General features: G+C 33.2%; 3 protein-coding genes and 1 non-coding gene across 11 annotated transcripts in view; 2 read left to right on the top strand and 2 right to left on the bottom strand.

The window, feature by feature from the left end:
- The first annotated feature begins 5,460 nt into the window (after window positions 1-5,460).
- Window positions 5,461-6,826, top strand: LOC126770975 (oxidized purine nucleoside triphosphate hydrolase-like). The gene has a single exon (XM_050490614.1). The coding sequence runs from the start codon at window positions 5,558-5,560 to the stop codon at window positions 6,056-6,058; it is 501 nt and encodes a 166-aa protein (XP_050346571.1). The 5' UTR covers window positions 5,461-5,557; the 3' UTR covers window positions 6,059-6,826.
- A 311-nt stretch (window positions 6,827-7,137) lies between these two features.
- LOC126770935 (nuclear pore complex protein Nup85) lies at window positions 7,138-13,838 on the bottom strand. The gene is made up of 9 exons (XM_050490555.1): window positions 13,650-13,838; window positions 12,882-13,583; window positions 12,252-12,374; window positions 10,937-11,149; window positions 10,382-10,488; window positions 9,915-10,132; window positions 9,447-9,674; window positions 8,716-8,815; window positions 7,138-8,406 (listed from the first exon to the last, which is right to left on the bottom strand). Exons 1-9 carry the CDS (start codon window positions 13,722-13,724, stop codon window positions 8,205-8,207), a joined length of 1,968 nt encoding a protein of 655 aa, XP_050346512.1. The 5' UTR covers window positions 13,725-13,838; the 3' UTR covers window positions 7,138-8,204.
- Trnam-cau (transfer RNA methionine (anticodon CAU)) lies at window positions 11,587-11,658 on the bottom strand. The gene has a single exon. It is a non-coding gene; the product is annotated as a tRNA-Met (tRNA).
- A 235-nt stretch (window positions 13,839-14,073) lies between the features above and the next one.
- LOC126770944 (epsin-1) overlaps window positions 14,074-24,834 on the top strand; it is a 37,415-nt gene continuing 26,654 nt past the window's right edge. For 3 of the 8 annotated variants that reach the window (XM_050490570.1, XM_050490563.1, XM_050490564.1), the window contains exon 1: window positions 14,286-14,477. The gene's annotated coding sequence lies outside the window, so the exon portion shown is untranslated. Of the gene's footprint in view, window positions 14,187-14,254; window positions 14,478-14,510; window positions 14,918-24,834 lie in introns of those variants that run through there. The other 5 variants (XM_050490566.1, XM_050490568.1, XR_007669499.1 and 2 more) reach the window with 5 other exon arrangements.

Here is a 24,834-nt window from a genome sequence, read left to right as displayed (position 1 = left end):
AGGGTTTCCTTATTGTTGAAAATATGAGTGTAGTCCGAATTTAATGACGCTAAACATCTTTAATGTCACTCTCTCTAATAAAAAGAAAATGTCTGTAATTGTAACCACGCTGCGTCTTTTTATTTAACCTTGCCCTAGCCTAGCTCTGTAAATCAATAAATTAATGCTAGTTTTCATTAATTATGAAAATGTTTTTCACTAAATTTTCAAAATAGCGTTCTAGGCGTTTACTAATTTGTCACTTATTTCATGACTAGTATTTAGTCCCGGGTAAAACTAAGGGGTTCATCTCGTAACACTATTTTAAACAATAACTGGCGATCTAACTACTCGTACTGTAATATATTTTACTGAAAATATTTCAGATTCATTATCTAAATAATTCGCATCAAAATCAACATCTAGCTTACGAGTAAATGAAGTTAGCGAACAAACGGAGAGACACGAGAAGCTTCTTTGTTGACCATTTAATTAAAGACTTTATGTAATGAACATAAAAGTAACTTATAATATCATGTAATGCTTCTAAATAAAATAAATTATAACGGCAACATCCACCCTATTAGTATTAATCCACTGTCCAGTAAGTAACTTACTTGTAAGTAGGTAGTATAGCATCTAGGAACTCAAATGTTAAGTATTACCATCTTCATATAAGTACCATCAGCATATAAGAGCTTCTTCACATAGTCGGTTGGCCTCGATCGGGAATGGCCATGATTGGCTATACCAATTAAGTTCAGCAATTCGCACATGATCGATACGTACTTTGTGTTACACCAAACAATACGATAAATTTGCCTCAAGAGCATCACCCTACAATCGACGCCGATCCAGGCCGATCGACTAGTTGAAAAACCTTCATAAAATATGGCGACCACGTGTTGCATAAAATTGCAGGTCGAGTGTTTTATAAAGGGAAACGCGGAGAATTTTCAATTTATTGAATTATCGTCTACAAATAATTGAAGTTAAAGTTGAATCATGTTGGAAATTTCTAATATTTAATATCATGTCTATGAATACTACATATATTTTATTTCATATCATCAATAACCCAAGATTATTAATACATATATACTTAAACAAATCTTTAAAAAAAATATTGTTAATTGGCGATCCATATAATAAAACATAAAAAACATACATATACATAACTACGTATTTATATTTGTTTAACTTTTGAAACACATTACTGTAAAAATAATTATGCACCAATTTACACGGTCCCTCTAACCTCTTACCTCACCTCCATATTTTACGTAAACTGCTTACTTAAAAGGCAACAAATTATATTTTCGGACCGAGGCCAAGTTAATTTTCTATTAAAACACATACAAGATAAATACTTACCTAAAATTTTAAACAATTTTTGAACGAAATAAGCAACTATGTTGGGTTTATAGTTTAAAAACAATTTAATCAGTGGTGATTAAAATCGAAGTTAATAATAAAATGTGTGGATATTATTTAAAAATTATAATTAAATGCACACTAACAAATGCTTTCAGGCTAACTAACCGGGACTCGCATTGTCGATGCACACAATATGGACGTATATTAATTCATGAATATTTTTTATTTCATGAAAGGTTCTATTTTTAGCTGTTCTTATACACACATCTCTAGGCTATGCACGAGGTTTACTTTATTCAATTAATATTAACAATTTGATTTTTGGAATCGTCAAGGTTATTCAACCGTAACCTTTTCGTATTATTATCAGTATTGTATTATATATATATAATACAATACTGATAATAATATATATATATATATATATATACATTACATAATAATATCAAAAGTGAAATCAAGGGAATGGCATGAACATTCTAAAGGAGAATGACCAAAAGTGTATGGACCTTGGTCCAAATATCTACTACTAACGAGACCTAAGTCATAAATTAGTCTACTAAATAATGAGACCAGTTGTAACTTCCAACATTCAGTTGTAACTGAATGAAAAGTCATGTTTTTGTACCTTTTATGCGAAATATATCGTTAATATAAGTATATTTTATGCATGCCACCCACGCTGTGGAGGTCAATTGGGCCAACAGCAACAAGCCATTCATTTCGAAAAAAAAAAAATGTTATGCCGCTTGGTGTCCCGTAATAGGTTTTTAAACATTCACCTCAGTCATTCTCCTTTGCCACCTCAAATTTTACTCTCAGCCGCAGAAATCTAATGTAATATCAAAATCAAAGTGACTATACTTTATTCAAATACTTTTGCGAGCAATTTTTTATTGAACGAGATTAAATTTTTAAGTTTCCCCCTGGTCGGAATATAGTCTCAACCGAAAAGATCCGGCAAGGAAAAAAAACGCAAAACTTTTCCGATAACCAAGTTAGATTATGTCTTCTTCTTCTGCCTAGCGTTTTCCCGGCCTATTAACGCCAGGGTCCGCTTTCCTGCATCTATGCCTCCACTTTGCCCGATCTAAAGCGTCCTCCTTAGTGAGATCGTGCTCTCTCATATCGTCCCTCACAACATCGAGCCAGCGCTTCTTGGGCCTGCCGCTGGATCTAGGGCCTTCGACAACAAAGTCCAGGCATCGGTTCCCGACATAGTCTGGTGGTCTGCGGCTAATGTGGCCAAACCAACGCAGACGGCTTTCCTGCAACTTATCCGCTACATCGCAAAATCCAAGGCTACCACGGATGTGCTCGTTACGAATGCGATCTAGTCGCGTAACGCCACACATCCACCGCAGCATCTTCATTTCCGCGACGTGAAGTTGCTGAACGTGTCTCGTGAGAGCTGGCCACGTCTCGCCGCCGTACAATAAGACTGGTCGGATGATGCACTTGTACACAAGGCCCTTTAATTTCACCGGTATCCTGCGATCACAGATTAACCCCGTGACTTCCCGCCATTTGGCCCAGGCTGCGTTTATTCGAGCTCTGACGTCGTGGTCGATTGTACCAGACTCGTGCAGTACGGACCCGAGGTATTTAAACTTTTCCGTCTTGATAACGGATTCTCCGCCTATCTTTATGGGTTCGGGGTCCGTACTGCCACAGGCCATATACTCGGTCTTCGCAACATTTAGCATCAGACCTCCCCTCTCTAGCACACCCTTCCACAGGTTCACCTTTTACTCCAATAACTGTTTGTCCTCATCTACCAGTGCAATATCATCAGCATATATCATGAGCCAGGGAGACGGCTCATGGGCTTTCACTGTGACAACGTCAAGCACTACACTGAACAGAAAAGGACTCAGGGCCGAGCCTTGGTGGACACCAACTGTGATCGGGAAAGGGTGTGTGTCGCCAACGGTGGTCCTTACTATTGATTCCGAATTATGGTACATGTCTCGGATAATGTCAATATATATTTGTGGCACATTCTTCATCTTCAGAGCCCACCATATAATTTGGCGTGGGACGCAGTAAAATACCTTCTGCAGGTCTAGAAACGCCATGTACAGCGGCTTCTTCTTTTCCCTGTGGGCCACGGCCAGTATTCTTAGGGCGAAGATGGGGTCTATGGTTCCACAGCCTGGGCGAAACCCATATTGACATTCCGAGACAGTACATTCTTGCCGGAACCTTGAATCGATTACGCGTTCGAAGAGTTTCATGGTGTGGCACCTTAATACCGCGGTAGCTTTCGTAGTCCTGTACACTACCTTTGCCTTTATATACTGGAGTAATGATACTCAATCTCCAAGAGTTGGGCATCTTCCGGCTAGTAAGTATTTGGTTAAAAAGGTCAGTATGTAGGTTCACACCATGAGAACCCATCGCTTTCCACGCTTCAATCGGCAAGTCGTCAGGGCCTACGGCTTTTCGGTTTTTCATTGTACGAAGACATTTGAGTACCTCGTCAGGTGTTACCGGTGCAACAATTCCGAGATTAGGAGGCAGTTCTGGAGGAGAGACATTACCGTGTTGTGTGTTAAGCAACACGTTAAAGTAGTCGCGCCACCTCTCCTTCACCTTAACTGCGTCGCAAACCAAAGTGCCATTTGAATCCTTTACACAAAGACATTTTGTAATGTCTTGTGTCGCTTTCTCCCGAGCTTCCGCCAAACGGAAGATAGTATTTTGGCCCTCGTTTGTCTCAAGCGTGTCATAAAGAGGTGACAACGTCTGGTAGCGGGCTTTGGCAACTGCTCGTTTGGTGGCACATTTAACTGCTTTATACGCGTCCCGGTCTTCAGGAGATTTGGTCTCTTGCCACTTTTTAAACTGTGTCTTTTTCTCTCGAACTGCCTCCTGTACTGAGCTGTTCCACCACCACGTCTCCTTGTCGATGACGCGCCCTCCCTTCGAAGTGCCAAGGACCTGTTTTCCGATGGTGTTCACTGTTGACTGGATCCTAGACCATTGACTATCGACTGATTCATCTGTGTCTGTGCTTAAGTTGGAGGTGGCTACGACTTTACAGAAGTCATGCTGTTTTGGTCCATTCAACAGCCACCATTTAGTTTTAGGTCTGCGTCGTTCAGGCACTTTTTTGCTTGGTACCAACATGTCCATGACAAGGATGCGGTGTTGTGTTGTGAGGCATTCCCCAGGAATTACTTTGCAGTTGGTCACTCTACCAATTTGGCTTCTTCTTATGAGCAAGTAGTCGATCTGGGTGGAGTGCGGCCCACTTTTATAAGTGATGAGGTGCTCGGGTTTCTTTTGGAAGAAAGTGTTAACAATGGCAAGGTCTGATAATAAGCAGGTGCTGAGAATTGAATCTCCTCTGCATTCTCACGACCATAGCCGTAGCCGCCATGTGCACGTCCATATTCACGTGACTCCTCACCAACATGGCCGTTCAAATCTCCACCTATCACGATACTCTCGGTGTTTGGAATGTAGCGGAGCATGTCTTCCAAGTCATTCCAGAAGGATTCTTTCTCCGATTCAGAGCCGCCGACCTGTGGAGTGTAGGCGCTGATAAGATGAGTAATTACTCCTTCTATCAGTAGCTTCACCCGAAGAAGTCGGTCGTTCAGTCTATCGACTTCTAGAATACTGTTCCGGAATTCCTCGGACAGTACTACGGCCACGCCGTTCTTTCCTGAGGTGGAGCCGGAGTAGATCAACTTGTAACCCAGTCTAATATCACGGGACTTGTTCCCCTTCCAACGAGTTTCTTGCAAGAATGCAGCATGAACCCTGCGCTTCGTCAGTACGTCAGCCAGTTTAAGGGAGCGACCTAAGTTAGATTATGAAATAAATACATTTCTATTATTAAGACTGTATTATGGAAATCAGTGAAAACTTACTGCATACTTTTTATTATGTAATCTTTTATCGTGTAATAAGTTAGTTTTTTATGCAATTATTGTCACTGCTAACATCAAAATAATCAATATTATTTATTTATAACCTTTATTTACACTTTTTGAATTTAACATATTCGTACGTGTATCCAAAACTTTGCGCGCGGAATGTTATGTCATTTTAATTTTGACGTCTATCAATTATTTGAAATTTTGAAATCAAAACTTTACGAGTAAAACTGAAATTTATAATTATAAATGAATACTGATAGTTAACCAAACCAACTCCTCATTAGTGTAAATGGTGCATAATCATTGTAAAAATGTTTTTGAAGAAAGTTTATACCCTTGTATTTCTGCGTAATGAAACTCAAATCTTATTAGGCTTGAAGAAACGTGGTTTTGGTCTTAATAAATGGAATGGTTTTGGCGGTAAAGTGGAGCAAAATGAATCAATTATTGATGCCGCAATACGAGAATTAAAAGAAGAATGCTGTGTAGTTGTTAATAAAAGCGATTTACGAAATATTGGTCATTTAGAATTCACGTTTGAGGGAGATTCAATATTAATGGATGTACGAGTATTTTCAACTTCTATTTATCAAGGTGTTCCGGTGGAAACGGAAGAAATGGCTCCGAAGTGGTACGCGTGTGATGAAATCCCTTTCGACGATATGTGGCCTGATGACCGAATTTGGTTTCAATACATGTTAAAAAATAAATTATTCTATGGTAAATTCCATTACAAGGGCTATGACACTATATTGAATTACGAACTACAAGAACTCCAATCAATGGAAACATTTTACAAAAATAAGAAGTAATGAACCATTTTTTTCTATAAAAAAAAACAGATCTGTTTTCTGTGATTAGAAAATTTGCCCAAAATTAGAAATTTTTTAAGTAATTTATTTGTTACCTATTTGATTTACATCCAGCTGTGATTTTAGCTCTATAAGGTACTGATAATATGGCTATTAGATAACTTGGAAGTTATCCTTAATTGTTAAGAATTAGAATTTGAAAGAATATTTAAATATGTTTTTTTAAATACAGATATGTTATTTGCATTAGATAAGTACCTAAATTATAGCTGTTACAGGTCTTGTGTACCAGCAATCATCATTTAAATGTTGAAATACTTAAGTATTTAAATGCGAGCGATGCGATTTTAAATACGAGCCTCTAGGAAAAATAATGTTCTACATTTTTGAGTAAAGTTTTTGATTCATAAGTAATTATCTGATTTAATTTTATCTTTTTGATGTAAGTTTATATTTTGTTTAGGTACCTATTTTCATTTTACCAAAACTAATGAAAATTGAAACTGATAATTACAAGCAAGCAACACTGAATTTTGATATTTACAATTCCTTTAATGCTTGGCTGTGAAAAAAAATATTGTAAGGAAACCTGTATATTTTAAATTCATAATATAAGTATGAAAGTCTCATGTGCAGTATATCCTTCAACCTGCATTGGAGCAGTAAACCTTAAAAGGTGAAGAGGCCATGACCGCTGGGTCATTTACATTACAGCTGGGTTATTTCTTTCATAACATCAACTGCTTTGTGTAAAAAATAATTTACTAAATTGCTTTTTAAATAATTGTGATAACATTATATACACAATTTTGTAACTTATATTTGTTTCATTGAACACTTGATTATGAATGTGGTGAGTACAAATATATCAAAGACATGATGAATATGAACCATCAAATGAAAGTGAACTGCTTTTTCACTTCAGTTTGAATTATGCTAAAGCCAGTATTACACTCGACATTGGGTTGATTTAAATCAATTCTGTTTTGTTTGGAACCACAAGATGTTTTTATTTTAGTTGCATGGAGTATTAATGTAAAATTGGTACTACATTAATGAAAATAATAAAAGAAATTAATAACTCATTTTATTCAACAATTTTTTATCAGAACTAAATTAATAATAAAATCTGGAATTACAATAGTTCATTGACATTAGAGGTTGTTCTCGAAACTGTATAAAATTACAAAAACGCACACACAGATATGCAATCTTAGTATTTATAAAAAGTTGCTAAGGTAGACAATATCGACACTGTTAATACTATTTGTTACGAGTTATTAAAATTATACAATAATTACTTAGTGTTGCACAATAATGTTATAAAATTATCGATAGTTAAGTTTATAGTTGGCCTTTGGACATATTGCCATTATTAAAAGAACAGTATTTTTATAGATACTGCTAGTATACTGTTTTAACGTAAATGCGTTTAATATCTTATACCTGTTACATCTATAAGGATTTTTTCTACATTTAAATAAAGATATACAATGGTACTATGACACCAAATATAGTTAAATAATGTAGAAAATATAATAACTACACAGTTGTTCAAGCACTTATGGTTATTATGAGTTTTCAAAATTTTTTTAGAGACTACGGATTATTAATTTAATTTTTAGATGAATAATCGAATCGATCACTTATAATATAACATGACTATTATTTTATTAACATATCAATAATTGGTTTATGATTCATTATGTTCATTTATCAAGATAATTTTGTACATTTGGAATCCATGTTATAAACAAAAACAACTATTTCTACTTAATTAGAACATATTTTATTGAAATTGAAAAAACAATCATGACTTAAATGGTGGTAAATTGGACATACGGAATGGAAAAGGGGCGAAAATACAACCATTTATACCGATCAAACTTCTCACAATTTTTTTATTTATCTCATACAGCAAAAAAACCCAATCTATGAACAGCAAGGTGAATTCTTTTGGGGCTATCACAGAATCCATCATAAGTCCTTCCTTGTAAGAAGAGGACTACAGCAAACATCAATGCAACACTTAAACAAACATTGAAAATTATCCTCATTACAAATTAAAAAAACACTTCCTTCTCAATAATATACACATTCAAAATATCCAGCTTTCAATATTTACTCAAATGCTTTTCATAAGATATTATTCATCGTCAACATCAATAAGTGCCGTCCTTGCAAGGTTTCTAGCTAGGGCCAACCGGAGAAGATCAGCTTTCTCACTACTGAGGCAGCTGGACCTCAATTCGAGGCACAGCATGATCTCATAAGTATCGTCCGATGATAGAACTGGTTCATCTGTTTCGAGAAGAGGTAGCGTGTCCAAGAGAAGTGTAGACCAGAAGCTGGTGAAAAAGGTTTGCATTTTAGAAGTACGCAATTTATTATTGTGTGTATTTAAAAATATTTATGATGAAAACAAACTTTATTTTATTTTTAAGTGTACCCAAAAAAGTATGTGAATTTCAATCATTGATTGTATACACTGTATAATTAGTTTAATAATATTATATCTGTAACCAAAATACACAACATATATATATATATATATATATATATATAATAAATGTCTAACTAGAGAGAATGTGAGAAATGCATAAGATAAAAGTAATAATTATTACAATACAAATATTTAAAAAAAATTGTATACTCACTATTCAGGTGAAATATTGGAAGTTATCAAAGAAACTAGAAGTTTTGCTGCCTTCCTGTATTCTCTGTTTTTATATAGTCTATGGAAGTCACAATATTTGCCTATAAGAGAAAATATATAAGCATTATTGAGAACATGATTTACAATGTTTCAAAAAAAAACATTTCACACTTGTATTTTTGGACAAAAGTAACATAACTAATGGTGTCATTTTACATACATTACTGAATTTAAATATGAATTAAGATTAATGTTGCAAAAACAAAAGTAGCAACGATAATAATAATAACAATATATAAACAATTTAAGAACACCGTGCAAAATTATTTTTTTTATAGAATAGGAAGGCGGACGAGCATATGGGCCACCTGATGGTAAGTGGTCACCAACGCCCATAGACATTGGCATTGTAAGAAATGTTAACCATCGCTTACATCACCAATGCGCCACCAATCTTGGGAAATAAGATGTCATGTCCCTTGTGCCTGTAAATTACACCGGCTCACTCACCCTTCAAACCGGAATACAACAATACCAAGTACTGCTGTTTTGCGGTAGAATATCTGATGAGGGGGTGGTACCTATCCAGACGAGCTTGCACAAAGCTCTACCACCAGCACATTCATTAACACAACGTGTTTAATTAGAACTGCCTCGTTGATTCGATGGCTAGCTTTTGTGGATGCAGATCATAAGGTTTCGGGGACAAATCAATAAATGTCTGCCACGCACCGAGCAGCAGCAGCGTGTCGTCGATGAGCAGCGTGGCGCCGGCGGACAGCAGCAGGTCGGCGGCGGGCAGCGGGCGCGCGGCGCAGTAGGCGCGCAGGGCGGCGTGCGCGGCGCGCGAGCACAGCGCGGCGCAGCGCGCGCGCGCGCCCCACGCCAGCGCCGCGCCCGCGCCCGCCGCGCCGCGCGCCGACAGCCGCCGCGCGCCCATGCACGCCGGGATGCCCTGCGCTGCAGCACGGACAATAGCTCGATTCAATGTACTAGTACTATTACTTTTTTACAGTAAACCCCCGATTGTTACTTTTTATATAATTAAAGTCGAATACGAAAAAACTTTTTTTTGTTAAGGAAAGTAATATAAGCCGGTTGTTATTTCATATGAAACTTTATTATTTCGATTTAACCGAGGAATCCGCTTATCCGGGAGTTCAGTGGGGCTCCTAAAATATGCACAAATTGTATACGCACCGATGCCAAGTAGTCCGTACTTTTTCGCCTCCGCCATCACTCGCATGGCTTTAGCCTCCGTATCGATGGGTATTCTCTCCAGCAGCAACTCGGCTCTTTTCGGACCTTCGGGGGGACACGAGGCGAGGTACGACAGGCCGACGGACCACAGGGATTTATGCTCGAGTAGAAGTGATCCGTACTCCAAGATGAGACTGTCGCGTAGGCGGCTCGTGACGCTGAAAGTAAATGCATTTAATTTGAAACGTTTATATGTATGTTTGTATATTTTTAAACAAAATTTTATTTCATTCATATACATTGTTTGTGGCTGTTTATCTTTTTTTATATTATATTGTTTGTATGACAATACTCTAACACTGTTTTTAACAAAGAAATATTAAAGACACCGGTCTAGTATTTGCGATATCTAATATTACATAATACCACATGTAAATAGCATAAAGAAATATTTTAGAGAAACTTACTCAGTTTGATGGTCTAATATTTGTAGTTTGCCGCAGTGATACAGGATGTCCGTCAAGTGAGATGCAAACCAACCATTGTCCGATATTTGTTGAATTTCATGTACCACCTGTAACAGGATAAATTGATGGAAAATTTTATAACCACACCAAATTTTATAACACTTTTTCGAATAACATATATAGTCGAGATGGCTCAATGGTAAGAACGCGTGAATCTTAACCGGTGAACGTAGGTTCAAACCCGGGCAAGCAACTGAATTTTCATGTGCTTAATTTCTGTTATAATTAATCTCGTACTTTCGATGAAGGAAAACATCGTGAGAAAACCTGCATGTGTCTAATTTCTTCGAAATTCTGCCACATGTGTATTCCACCAACTCGAATTGCAGCAGCGTGGTGGAATAAGCTCCAAACCTTCTCCTCAAAAAGGGAGAGGAGGCCTTAGCCCAGCAGTGGGACATTTACAGGCTGTTACTGTACTGTTACTGTAAGTAGAGTAAATTCAGGGTCGTAAATATTAATGAAATATAATAGTCACAAGTGTGTCGCAGTCACCTGGTGCAGGTCGCCCTCCAGCAGCGCGCGCACCATGACGTCGAGGTGCGAGCGCGCGGCCGGCGCCAGCCCGGCGCACGCCGCGCCCGCCGCGCCGAGCTCGCGGCGCCGCGCCCACGGCGCCGTGAACAGCACCCAGCCGCCCAGCACGTCGAACCACGAGCTGTACTTCGGCCGGATCGACTCGAACGCCGAGTACTCGCCGATCATTAGCTGCGATTTGGAATTACGAGCTTATGTAATACCGATACGGGTTCTAGTTGATCGGTCAAATTTTTAACACTGTGCTAGTGACAAAACAACTGAAACAGTTTTACGACAATGAATTTAACGTTATTATTTTAGATGTTTTTTTTTTTTTATATTTAGACTTAAATTTACCTGGCTTAATAAAATATATTAATACCAATTTTTATGTTTAGTGATAAAAATCTGAGAGTATACTGTGAGAATTAGATTTTAATAGATTTTTATTCGATAAAAAAATCCAGCTGCATCTTTTTTTACAATGCATATAAGTCTGTTTAAAACATGATCTTTTTCTTAAAACAAAATATGAAACCATAAATAAACTGCTATTCATAATGCTTTAAATAAGTTAACATATAAATATAGTTGACAAAAAATAAATTTTACAAAAAAAAATTATATAGCAGAGCGTGGTTTCGATCCACGGACCTCTGGGTTATGGGCCCAGCACGCTTCCACTGCGCCACTCTGCTACGAACATCAGTTGCGAAAATAATAACCAAGATCTACTGTATGACTTATTCATTAATTATCCTCATTCAATATAATAAATAATATATAGTTTTGCGTTAGAAAAAATATTGTAACTACTTTAAGTAAATACTACTCTACTTTTACTAATACTCTACTTTAATTAAATACAGTTTATTCATTTATTGTTATTTTTATTATGAGAACACTGCGAAATCTATGGAATTAAAGTTATCTTTTTGAATTTGATAGATGTAAACTTTAGTGTTATTCAAATTTAATAATAAAACAGCACTAATAGTGGAATTATTTATAAGATTAGAATATTAGTGTATTTTTCTCTTATTGTCCATTAATATACTCACCAATTGTGAGTCAATATGAAGTTTCAATGGCTGTTTCTTTAATATATTTTTTTTTATTTATTATTAGCTATTATTAATATATAAAACCTAATGTAGAATGACATGTGTTTAGATTCGTATAATAAATCTCAAATTCAAATCAAAGTAGACTTATTGAATTGGAATTGGTCCTTATCAAGGTATATTTGATCTTTTAATAATATTTATGTTATAAAAACAAATTCACTCACTCTCATGATAAGTTCAAGTTGTGGTTGCTGTGCAAGGACCCCACTGCTCAGCTTCGACCGACACTCAGCCTGCCAGTGTTTCCAAGTTATTGTAAACTCCCCGGTTGATATGCCTCCATACACCTTAAATTGCATTATTCACATTTTATATGCTTTTCAACGATGAACATTTAAGATCTAATAAAAAGTATATGGAATTTTATATTATGATACGGATCATTTAAATATGAAAATAGTATAAAAATATTTTATACATAACCTATATTTATAATATATAATTGTAAATATAATAGGCTAAAAACCTAAACCCGCTGTTCCTAAGCTATGTAAAAATTTACATCACAGGCAATAGAGGAATTGTTTTAATTATATTAATCAAAGACAAAATCCAAATATTCGTTATTCAAGAAGGCTCTCCCTAAAATGTTTGATTCATCTTTTTTTAATTTTAATATAAAGCTACCACAGGTTAATATAAATAAAATTATCAGTATTTAGTATTTTATTAAATTATTAGTATTAGTATTTTAGTGAAAATAAAATACTAACTTTTATTTATATTAAGCTGTTCATCACATTCATTGATAATTAACTAACAAGTTTATTTGTAAGCTATAAACTGTTACTTACATTGTAGACCGGCATACTCCTTAATGAATTGTCAACAAGTTTAAACTCATTAGTGTCGGCAGCAGAATGTAATTTAAGTAATGCTCTCGAAACATCCACTCTTCCCTGCACAACCATGCCGACAACTGTATCCCAATATTCAGGGTGGTCTTCCGAACCTCGTTCACATGCTTCAAGCAGTTGTGCAGCAGTCTGCTCGTGACATGGGAAATGAAATCGTACCCATTCAAGTAAAAACGGTAATACCACTTCCCCCGGAATTATATCTATATATAATATTTCACATAGATGCCATATACATTCAATGGAATAAAATATTGTTATGTATGAAAGCAATGTATTTTTCTGTAGACCATCTGTTTCCTTTTCTGCTGCTTCTTGGAGACTTTCTATGCACACTCTTATGATAGAACGATATTGGCGCGAAAGTTTCAGAAACTCAACCTGATTATCTGAACTTTTAGACGTTTCGACGAGTTTTTGAACAGATAAGAATGTTCCATTGGCTTCGTTGACTAACTTACGCAAAATTGGCGTAAAAAGAACTATGTCTTGCCGAACATTTAAAATTTTGTCGTCAGTTTTGCTCGCTGTTTCCGATATAGTTTTGTTTACATTTTGACTTCGAGGATATATTGCAAATTGATTTCCACGTCTCCAAGCACATCCTATACGTTTCTCATAACACTTGTCCGGTAATACCTGAAAGAAAGAGTTTTTGAGAAATGATAAAACATAACCTTAAGTTATTTTCAAACATATACCCACAAATGTTTTGACGCGCCTAACTGCTTGCACGTTGCTTATTGCTGGAGGACTCGACGAGAAGCTCGAAAAATTCATATTTTGTTAATATTCGAAATTCCTGTCAAAAGTATACAATAAACAAGATCATAACCGTTTATTTTCAAGTTTCAACTTTCAATTATTTTTATGCCGATGCTGTCATGCTTTGCGTCCATACTTTTTTTTAAAACTGTCAATGTCACGATAGACCATTAATTCTCCGAATATTTATTTTGTTCCTAATTAATAATAAATATATTACTAAAATTTCGTCTTAATTTATTTGAAAATGTTTCAAAATAATATGTAATATGTATATCAAAATATTATTAATTCAACTAAAGGTTACCATCGTTTAGTATCTGTATTATTGTTTGGTAATACTAGCTTGCTTATTCTGTTCTGGCACAGATAAAATGAAGTCATTTATTATCATCGTCACAATATTTTAAAATTAAACCTTGTACTAAATATATACAGTTATTTAGAAGATAAAGAAAGCAACATTTATAAAATAAGGTAAATATAAAAATGAATGTAATATAGCATACTTTCCACCATTTAACATTAAATTATCGTTTACTTGACCGGATACAGTGTTGGAGGACATGTTGATTTGTCATGAATGAGGCGATTTTGTCAATTCGTCAAAAAGTGTTTTGTTTAAATGTAAATTGTACAAAATTGTTTAGTAAATCGAGTAATATCGTGTTGTGGTACGTGATAATAGTATAATATGTGATATATGTTTACATTAATAAGTCTGAATTAGGGAATCAATTTTTTTTAGTACCATCGCATATATATTTGGTAAGTGTTGCGTTAACTTTTCCCTATCGCTCGCTTTTTATTCAGCGATTCGACCGAGACACCGTTTCATGCACGGTTCGGTAGACCTTCACCTCGAATGAGTGCTGAGTGGCATCGGCATGTTGTAATCCGCGAAGAAAACTTTGGTCTCACTTTGACGTAGCGACGAACTTGTTGCAAGGAAACAGAAATTAGGCCGTGATTATCTGGTTAATGCCTATTTGTTTGTGTATTCGCGAGTCGGGTGGTTGTTTGTGACGTCATATGTGTACGAGGTGAAATATCTTTGTGTTCATGTGTACCTTTGATATGATAAAAGTTTATCAACAATTGATAGCTGCTATGGTTTAGATTGCACGTCATTTCGTATTTGTGTGAAATTTAGTTTCCCAGAAAAAACTGTGCAGTGTGTGTCTTTTACGAGAAAATTTGAAAGTTTTGTAAGTTTTTAAATTATTTTTATTAAATAGTTTTAGTAAAGTTATAATATTTTTTTAACTTGCTATAACTATTAAAAATAATATCGAAGAACTTTTAAAAATTACGTCCAATAGATTTATTTTTATTTAATAAAACATTTCTATGAAGAAAATCAAATTTTAGCCAATCTTTACAATTATTTAAGAATTAACAATAATTGTGTCTATATAAAGTTGTATTTCTTTTGACATTTTGTAATTAATTTCAATAGAAAATAATTTTAAAACTTCAGTCAATCGAGGTTTCAAGTCTTGTGATATAGTTAAAATTTATTGCAACAAATAAGTAATTAATAGTTAATTTTTTTTATTCCTCTGGTTAACATTAAAAAATAATAGTTAAAACTATAAATGTAATAAAGTGTTTTAAATTTTTTAGGTCCACAATGTTTTCAAAGTCTATTATAATATCAAAAAATAATGTTCTATTTTTGTAAAATGACATATTTATGAAATAATAGAATGACAAATAAAAAAAAGTTATCTCTGGTATTATTTACAAAGAATGATAATATTATCAGTATCAGTGCTAGCTTATCATCAGTTGATAGCTTTGTTCTTTAACTCGGATGATAATGATTTAGAGTAATAACCTCTGGCTATTCATTTATAAATATCAAAATAACAAATAGAACTATATGTCTTCATTTTATTTTAATATTTAAAAATGAATACAATAAAAATCCATCTATATAGGTTTTCAAAAAATCAAATTCGAAGCCATGTTCTTTTAATTATATTAATACGTTAAATATAGCCAGAAATCTTTACTTCATAAAAGATTTTAAAAAAATAAAGTATCGATAAAGATTTTTTTTTTAATAGTTATAATATTATATTTATGTATGTTGACAATTTTTTATCAATATGTATATGTAATTATTAAACAATATCAAATATAATGACTGAAATTGTTATTAATATAACTGACTGTTATCTTTCATTGTTAGACATAAATATAAGATAAAAAATAAACTCATCTTCAAACTTTCTATGTCCTAATTATAAACAGACTTCATTATATACTTCATTATATGTATGATGTATCCATTTCAGTTCATGTATGAAGTTAACGACCATTCAATAACAGATTTGTGATAAAGTTGAAAAATTCACTACTAGTACATTATACAGGTATATAAATACAAACAAAGATAAATAAAAGGAAATACATTATGCAAAAATTATTTCCTCTAAAGTCTTATGTTTGAAACAACAGGACTTAAGGCCAATGAAGTGACGGCCATGGTCGCTCTCACAATGTCACTTCCTCTGTCGTATTTTATCGCAGTATCTTGATTGATAATTATTGTACAAAACTCATCGGTACACAATCAGGTGGCTAATAGAGTAACGGGAACCTTTTCAAGTACTAAACAGTTTTCAAGTACATAGATAATTAAAATGTCAATAAATTGTTTTTTTTTTTTTTTAATTTGAATATTTGATAAGATTGAGGAAACAAATGTTGGGTGTATTGTTTTACATATTTAATTTTATTTGAGTTTTTTTTTCATTCAAGACTTTGATTGGGGAAAGTTAACTAAAATATAATTGGATGTATTTTTGTGAGATTTCAAAAAAGAAATTTCTGAAATTAATATGGCCATATTTGTCTTAGTTTGCTAAAACGAGATAGTATGAAAATGGGTCAGTTGAATCAACTTTGAGTTTAAAGGTATACATGTGATAAAAGCATAATTTTGCAACATCCTCTCTCATGGTTTGAAAGAAGTGTGTATGAAAGTTTCATTATAGTTTAAACATTACATACAGGATTTGTCCTTTATATATATTATGTCTTTATTTTTATTAATTACAAAGTAATGTTTGCTTTTTTCTTTTTCTGTAACTTTATCTAGTCGGAAAATAAATATGAATAATCTCTTAATAAATTTATATGTATACTCTAATATTCTTATTAAATAATTTTATATAATATTCTACTCATATAAATAAGAAAAATTCACTAACTCATATATAAGAAATAAAAAAAAAAACTTATTTTTTCATATATTCTTATAATTAATCCATGTGAGTCCATTGCTTAAAATTCGACCATTATTTATTTCTAATGATAATGAGACTTAATATAAAAAACTATAATTGTTTAATACGTTGTTTTCTATTCCAATTATTTACATTTAATTTTTTGGTTTAATTTGACAACATTTTAGACATTTTATTATATGTTACAAATCTTATTTGACTTTAAGATTATATTTCTATGGAAAAATTCTCGAGTAATTTGAAAAATACGAGAGACAAACTTTGTAATTACTACGAATTAAAAAAAATCGGACATGGCAAAATACTCATTACTAGATGTAACAGTATGTAATATAATGTATTTGTTGCACACACATACATATATATACATACATTTTAGCTATCTGCACTCCTCTATATAAACTTAACCATGCCAAATCATAAAATCCGTGCGCTTAAAGGGGTAAACATTTTTGTCTTCACATATTCATAATAATTGATAGATTACACCAAGAAATATTTTTAGTTAAACGGTACCCAGTTTTATTACGCGTTCTATTAAAATCTTCAAAATACTTATTTTGAAATGAGTCGTATCTCGATACGAAGTTTTGGATCATTTGTAACTAACAGCTATAATTAATTATTTACAATTTAAGTTTTTTAGAAAATCGTAGAAAGCCTACCCATGGATCCTTAACATCGCTTTAAAGTTTTTTTTTTTTTAAATAACGAAGAAAGTAAAATAAAACATACAAGATAAAACAAGCATATCTGGTAATTATTTTATTATTATAATTATACCAGCACACAAAACTTAAATAAGTCAGCTTAAATGCCAGATTCTTATCTGAGTGTAAACCTTGGAGAGCCTACTTTATACACCAACATAAAATAATATACGCTAAACATTTAAAGTTAAGTTTTCATATGCAAACATTAATGGTACAAGTTTAGAATGAATTCAATGAATAATATTGCAGCAATGACCCAGTGGCCATCCTTTAATCGAAGATCACGAGTGGATAGCATAATAATGGATTTTCATGTACTTAATTAATGTCAATATTGCTCTGCGATGAAGGAAAGCATTGCGAGGATAACTTTATGTGTCGGATAAAATTCTGCCACACGTACCCGACTTCATAGAATAAGCTTCAAACATTCGGAAATGTCCCGTAAATTTACGGGATTCTTTTGTTTATTTATTTATTTAATCAACTTTATTGACCAAATTGTTGAAGTTGGCACAAAAGGAGAACTTAATGCCGGAAGAGATCCTCTACCAGAAATACGTAAAAGCGTCACTACAACTAAACAATAATAAGGATAATACGGATAATACGGATATAGTAAAATTAAATAATAAGAATAAACAATTAAAAAAAATTATTCAGAATACGTTCTCGCAGACGATGTCTAAAAGTGAGCTTTCTGTCGGGGTATTCTATGAGAACAAATTCGACTCTCACCGCAGAAAACTGTCATGAAATGTCAGAAGTGATATGCGACCTTGACCCTAATAGTCATAACATTTCAAGAATACACCGAACGAATAACATATATAAGTCGGATGTCAACAGTTCTTACAGAACAGCACTGCTGATGTCTACAGGAAGCTTGTTGCAGTCTTGAAGAATTGGAAAGAAAACCAGAGTTATGATTAGGAACCGAAATTATATCGTTTGAGGTCCAATCACGATTGTCACGCAGGGATTTGAAATTTCGATTTTTAATGGTCGGTAATAGTTGTTGTTGTCTAATGATTACCCACACAAGATTGGCGCGTGATTCAGAAATATATTCAAATTTCCAAAGGCAAGAAGACTAACCGAATAGAATTGTTTAAAAGCCGATATGATAGAACGAATGAAAATAAATTATTTAGGACTTTGTGTGATCCATACATCGGTTCCATTTATTCTGACTACAATATTTGGTACGAGTATTTCATTGTTTCGGCTTGTACGTTGAGTGGTCATATTTAAAAATGTAACATTTCTATCAGTTGCGTATTTACGGATTTATTATATTATCTTATCTATCAGATAGCACATTTGTTTGGCAATGAATCACCGTCAAATTTATATATATATATAATTCAAAAATGAAACGAGTCGGTATATATTACACAGCGTACATATCAGTCTGATTCATTAATTTCTATACTGAACGCTCATTGGTTGCCGATTGGCCATCGGTTGCCATCGAGCAATTACAATACAAAAAGTAAATTTCTTTCAGATATTAAAAGATAGCGATGTGTCATGAATTTACTGTATGTAATTTTTAAAAGATAAAAATTAAAGTGATATAAGTTACATCCAAATATATTAATGCACAAGCGTGTCTATTTATTAATGTGTTTACAAATCAAATTATTACCGTAAGACGGGACCGATATATTTTAAACGAATTAATATTAATGTCGAATCGAATATATAAAAAATGCCACCGTTAATCGAGTTTAATCATCGAGTTCTTATTAGTATTCATTTAACTTCGGTTGTATGTGTGTGTAAAATCTTACAACTGAATATTTACCTAGATCCTAAAAACCGATTGACATAACAATCTAATATACTCATTTTATTACGCGTTGTGTGTTAAAAATGTAAAATAACAGCCTATAATTGTCCCACTGCTGGGCTAAGGGAGAGGAGGCCCTTTGAGGAGAAGGTTGGTGAAGACACATGCAGGTTTCCTAACGATGTTTTCCTTCACCGCCGAACACGAGATTAATTATAAACACAAATTAAGCAAATTAAAATTTAGTGGCGTATTCCTAGGTTAAACCCGCGATTAAGTTTCACGCGTTCTAACCACTGGGCCATCTCGGCTTTTTGGTGTTCACTAGTACAATAGAGGCTTACAATAATTATTATTTAAATATATAAAAACAATGTAATGTCATTATTATCTTAATTCCGACGTAGTTTTTTGTACAGATATAACTTTTAAGCAAAATGGTGATGTAAGATCATTGCAATGGTATCTGTGTATTTCATGGAACCGTGATTCATTTTTTCCCTCTAATTATGACGTGAAAACACATGACTGGACGTTTAAAGGTATCTGTTATATTAATGTTTGAAAACTGAACGTTACAAGTTTCGCTGCTTGTGACTTTATTCATGACCAATGAATGTAGAGTTTGAAGTATTTCCGACCTATCCTCCTGGATACCTTCGCACATTCAAGAAATCCTTTCTATGGGTTTGGTATTCGTTTGTACTACTGAAGTGGTTAAATAAACGTTAAAACTTAAATTGTCATTAAGAAATAATTGTCATTTCATTTCTTTCTGCTATCAGACTGCTTTTATTTTTTTTAACTTTAACAATATTATATTTAAAAAATTATGACTTCGTTCATGTAGAGGAAATGAATATACCAATGTAATTTGATGGGTGTGAAAGAGTTTATTGCCAGTTCTTCTCAGTAGAAACCACACTCTCATTCAGCGTTATTTTATCGTTCATGTCATGTCATTTCAATATAATAAGAGTCCACTTGAATGAATAATCTTTTTATTTTTATATTATACAAGGAAGTGACTTTTAAGTTGTCATAAAATGGTGATATTTTATATACAGAATTAAGAAAAACTGAAATAGTGATCATTACCAGACACATTTATAAGATTGAAAAAAGTAATTTATCTTTTAAATAAAAGATAAATAAAAATTAATTACTGTACATGAATGCGTGGAATTGTGAAGAAACGCTAGCAGTATTATCCCGTTGAATTGTAAATCCGATTGTCTGGGCGACAAATTAACCAGCCCTCCTGTCACCAGGGGAGACAATAGGACGGGCTGGCTGCCGGGATAGATAGCTTTCAACTCTATTAGTATGACTTATTATCTTGATTATAAGAAACATAATTATGTTTTTAGGATGCTTTCGATTATATATTGTTTTTGTATTAAACATTTTTCATTTAAACACATAAACAAGAATATGAAATTCACGCTTGTTGCGTGACTTAATTTGAAGCGAGTGAAACTGCTAAGCAAACTATTTTCTTATAATAATTTCATAATAATAAAACCTTCTCAAAAAGACACAGCGTCCTCTGGCATAAGTGTAATGTATATTGGCTTAGTAAAGTATAACTTGAAAAAAAACCTCATTACTATAGATAATTAGAAAACTGGTATTTAAACCGGTGTATCAAACAGATACGTTGAATAATATACATCTCATTATCAGAATCGTGTTATGTAAACAAACATTTTCACCTGCTCATTGTAAATGTAATTAATAAGTAACAGTGTAATGATACTATGTATGTAATGTATTTGAGTGGTTTCGTTGAAGACATTGGATTTCAGAAGTGCTCTTTATAGGAAAAATAATAGATAATTAATTAATAGATAAGGGGATGTGGGTTTACTAAATGTAATTACTGTTAAAGTAATAATACAAATGTTTGTGTATGCGCGAGTGGAATTCATGTCATAACGTATTGCTGAATGTGTCACACATTTAAGAATATTTTGTGTTTTTTTTTTACTGTTAAGCTTAAAAAAACACATAGCTATTCTTATGGGAATTCTAATTTGGATTTTCGCGTACTTAATTGTTTTGGTCAATCGTTGTCCATAATTTAATTACAATTACTATTTTTTTAAACTACTTTATTTAATTTAAATCGGAACTCTGACGACGTTCAGGCGGCGATTAAATTTGGCAATTACTACTTTTTGTTAAGGGACGTTTTTTCTTTATGTTGATGAAGGCGTGTAACCTTGAGATTGAAATGGTCGCCTTTAAGTCGTCTCCAATAAAATTTTAAATATTTTCTTCGCAAAAAACTTCTTGAAAAATAAATAATCTGCTGATCTCGTTCCGGTTTTTCTCAGGTCTGAGCTATTTCTTTCCGAACCGGTAGCGGTTAGATTTTGACAAACAATACACAAGTTTTATATTTATTTTGCTTTCTAGATAATGTGTCGAATGCTTCTGTATCTAAATTAATTAAAGCTTTTGAATTTATCATCTTAAATACGATAATGGCAACATTAATTGCTGTGATTCGTGACAGCGTACATTGTATGATTGTTGCTATCATCAGATATAACGTGTACAGCGTAACGAAGGTCGCACATTGTTCTACGTGGGATATTTGACAGTTGACGTGAATGTACGCGACATTCACCTAATCATATGTTCGTGTCGACGACCTCTCGCGTCTCGTGTGATATATGTATGTACCTGATGTCACATTCCGAATTCAAATTTAATATTTATTAATTTATATTCGCCTGCGGATTGTCCGTTTGATAATGGATATATTGAATAACATAGAAATATTTTATGATCGAGTGGTACATAAAACAGCCGAATTCATTAAAGTAGGTTTATGTACGGTCTGACGTGTATTAACAGATAAGTCCGTTATTAAGTAAAACTCTATTTATAATAATTCATTTATAATTCATTATAAAACTGAATATCAAAATGATTCATAATCATTCGTGGAATGTGTTATTCAAATTGACCGTTTGTTAGATAAGATAATCGACAAGTAATATTTTATTTATTAATCAAAAAAATTAATTACCCTAATTAAAAATAAATGAGCTCACATGCCACAGGTAATAAGCCCTCGTTATTAATATTATTATAATATTTATTTCCAAAGAAATAAACTCATTGCCGTTTTAAAGTGCATATTTCGTCTTTATAATTCATCTCGTTCCTTATTGAACAGGAAAATATTAAGGATTTATGTTATTTAAGAAACCTTGTGAGAAAAACAACACGCAGAAGAGCGTACTTGTATGAGCCTCGTGTCATGTGCCCTAATGGAGAGGAGTCCTTAGCCGGGCTTCCTGTCAGTATTAAATTAAGTTTCTAGAGTGCAGTAAGTCATATGCGGTCTTTTATATATAATGTAATAAACTTGCAATATTAAATTATTCTTAATTGCCGTACAGTTCGCTAGAGTGGTTCCAGATACTAGTACCCACAAAGTTATAATTTTAATTTAAGCATTTTAACGCAGTTTTTAATTTTATCTTTGATAGATTTTATTTATAGATTATAATAAATTCCATTCACGTCATATTGTCGAAGGAGAATACTGAAATGAAATAATGAAAAATGTATTTGAATCAGCTCATTGTAGACAAAATATATACAGCGAAGGTAAATGTAAAATATAAATAAAACGGAATTAAATTGACTTAATCTAAGCTTATCGTATTCTAGAATTTTATATAAATATTAAAAAATAAAGATCAATAAATGCACTAGGAGCCCGGGTTGGAACCTAGGTTCTCATGATACGTTGTCTTACAAGGTAAGCCACAAGACAAACGAGAAAATTAACTAACATTTAACAAATGATAATTCAGTGTGCAACATTAACAACATTTCAAATAGACATGCATACGTATATATATACTAACATTTAATACTTCTACTCTAGTTTATATAAATGATGGATGTTTCTGTTTTCATACATTTTTCGTCTATCGCAAGTTCAACGCACGTTTCGGTTTGATTCGGCACACCTATTATATCGTCTCCGATATAAATATCATGTTTATTTTAAAATGAACGTTATATTGTTTGCATTACGGTTTATATTTGTTTATTATTGACGGGATGTAACGTTTACAGTAATTGCAACTACTTTGTTATAAATCACGTCAACGGTATACGAGTTGACAATAAGTGCTTGTTATAATTAGATGTTTTAATCGTACCGCGCTAAGATGGCCTAACGGATAGAACACAAGGGACATAACATCTTAGTTCCCAAGGTTGGTGGCGCATTGGTGATGTAAGCGATGGTTAACATTTCTTACAATGCCAATGTTTATGGGCGTTGGTGACCACTTATCATCAGGTGGCCCATATGCTCGTCCGCCTTCCTAATCTATATAAAAAAAACATGGATCTTAATCGAAGGAAGCAGGTTTCAATCCGGCTTACAAGCATATAGAATTTCTTCCGACGCATACGAGTTACTTTTTACAACGCCCGCGAAATGTTCACAACCGACTTTTTGTGGTATACTATTTTGATGAGAGTATTCTTGAAATGTTATATTTAATATGGTCAATGTCGCGTATTAACTTACTTACATTTCACGACCGATTTCTGCGTTGAGTTTCGAGTTTATTCCTACAGAGCTCAGTGACTTGCCTAACTATACTCATACATCGAATATAATCGATGAATATTGAATATAAAAACGTTTTTAATTCTAAACAAACATCCATTAAAACCTTATATACTCTTTTTCCAATGGCAGTTATTTTTATAACGTATATAGTGAACAAACGAAGCATAGTGTCCAGTAATGGACATCACCTGTCGACATTATTTATGCATGTATTGATAAAAAAAAGGAATGCAACAGCCTGTAGCTGTTCCATACCCTCGTTCTCGAAGAGGTTTGAAGCCTGCTCCAATGCAGGTTAAAATTCGGATGCTTATCCGTCACATGCAGGTTTCCTCACGATATTTACCTTCACCGCCAAGCTCGAGATGAATTATAAACACAAATTAAGCACATGGAGATTCTGTTGTTCTTTTAGCCACTAAGCCATCGCGACTCTTTTGTTAATGTATGTTTGTTTATATTGGCGTGGTTATTAATATTTGCAATATATTTTTAAATTCGATATATTTTTAAACAAAAATGAAAATAGATTTCATTTTTCCTGAATATCTATGAGATATGACCGCTTTGTAAAAAGAATCATCGAAATCGAATAAACAAAAATGGTTAAACGCAAACGTAAAATATATATACACATATATATATGTATATATAAAGAAGAATTGAATTGAAAGATATGAATAATTTACAACATACATACGTTTAGGAAGACGGCGCTGTTTATCGATAAGGCCGTATTTTATATCAT

Source organism: Nymphalis io, chromosome 9 (assembly GCF_905147045.1).
Source record: "Nymphalis io chromosome 9, ilAglIoxx1.1, whole genome shotgun sequence".
Taxonomy (NCBI): Eukaryota; Metazoa; Arthropoda; class Insecta; order Lepidoptera; family Nymphalidae; genus Nymphalis; species Nymphalis io.
The sequence above is the reverse complement of the archived record's forward strand: the minus strand, read 5'-3'. Positions and strand labels throughout refer to the sequence as shown.

What these genes read in the sequence shown, in the direction of transcription:
- LOC126770975 (XM_050490614.1), top strand. Translation starts at nt 5,558, where the DNA reads ATGTTTTTGAAGAAAGTTTATACCCTTGTATTTCTGCGTAATGAAACT.
- LOC126770935 (XM_050490555.1), bottom strand. Translation starts at nt 13,724, where the DNA reads ATGAATTTTTCGAGCTTCTCGTCGAGTCCTCCAGCAATAAGCAACGTG. An exon ending in TGGAGGGCGACCTGCACCAG is followed by an intron (nt 10,489 to 10,936) that starts GTGACTGCGACA and finishes ATCCTGTTACAG; the next exon opens with GTGGTACATGAAATTCAACA. An exon ending in ATATTAGACCATCAAACTGA is followed by an intron (nt 10,133 to 10,381) that starts GTAAGTTTCTCT and finishes ATTTACTTTCAG; the next exon opens with CGTCACGAGCCGCCTACGCG.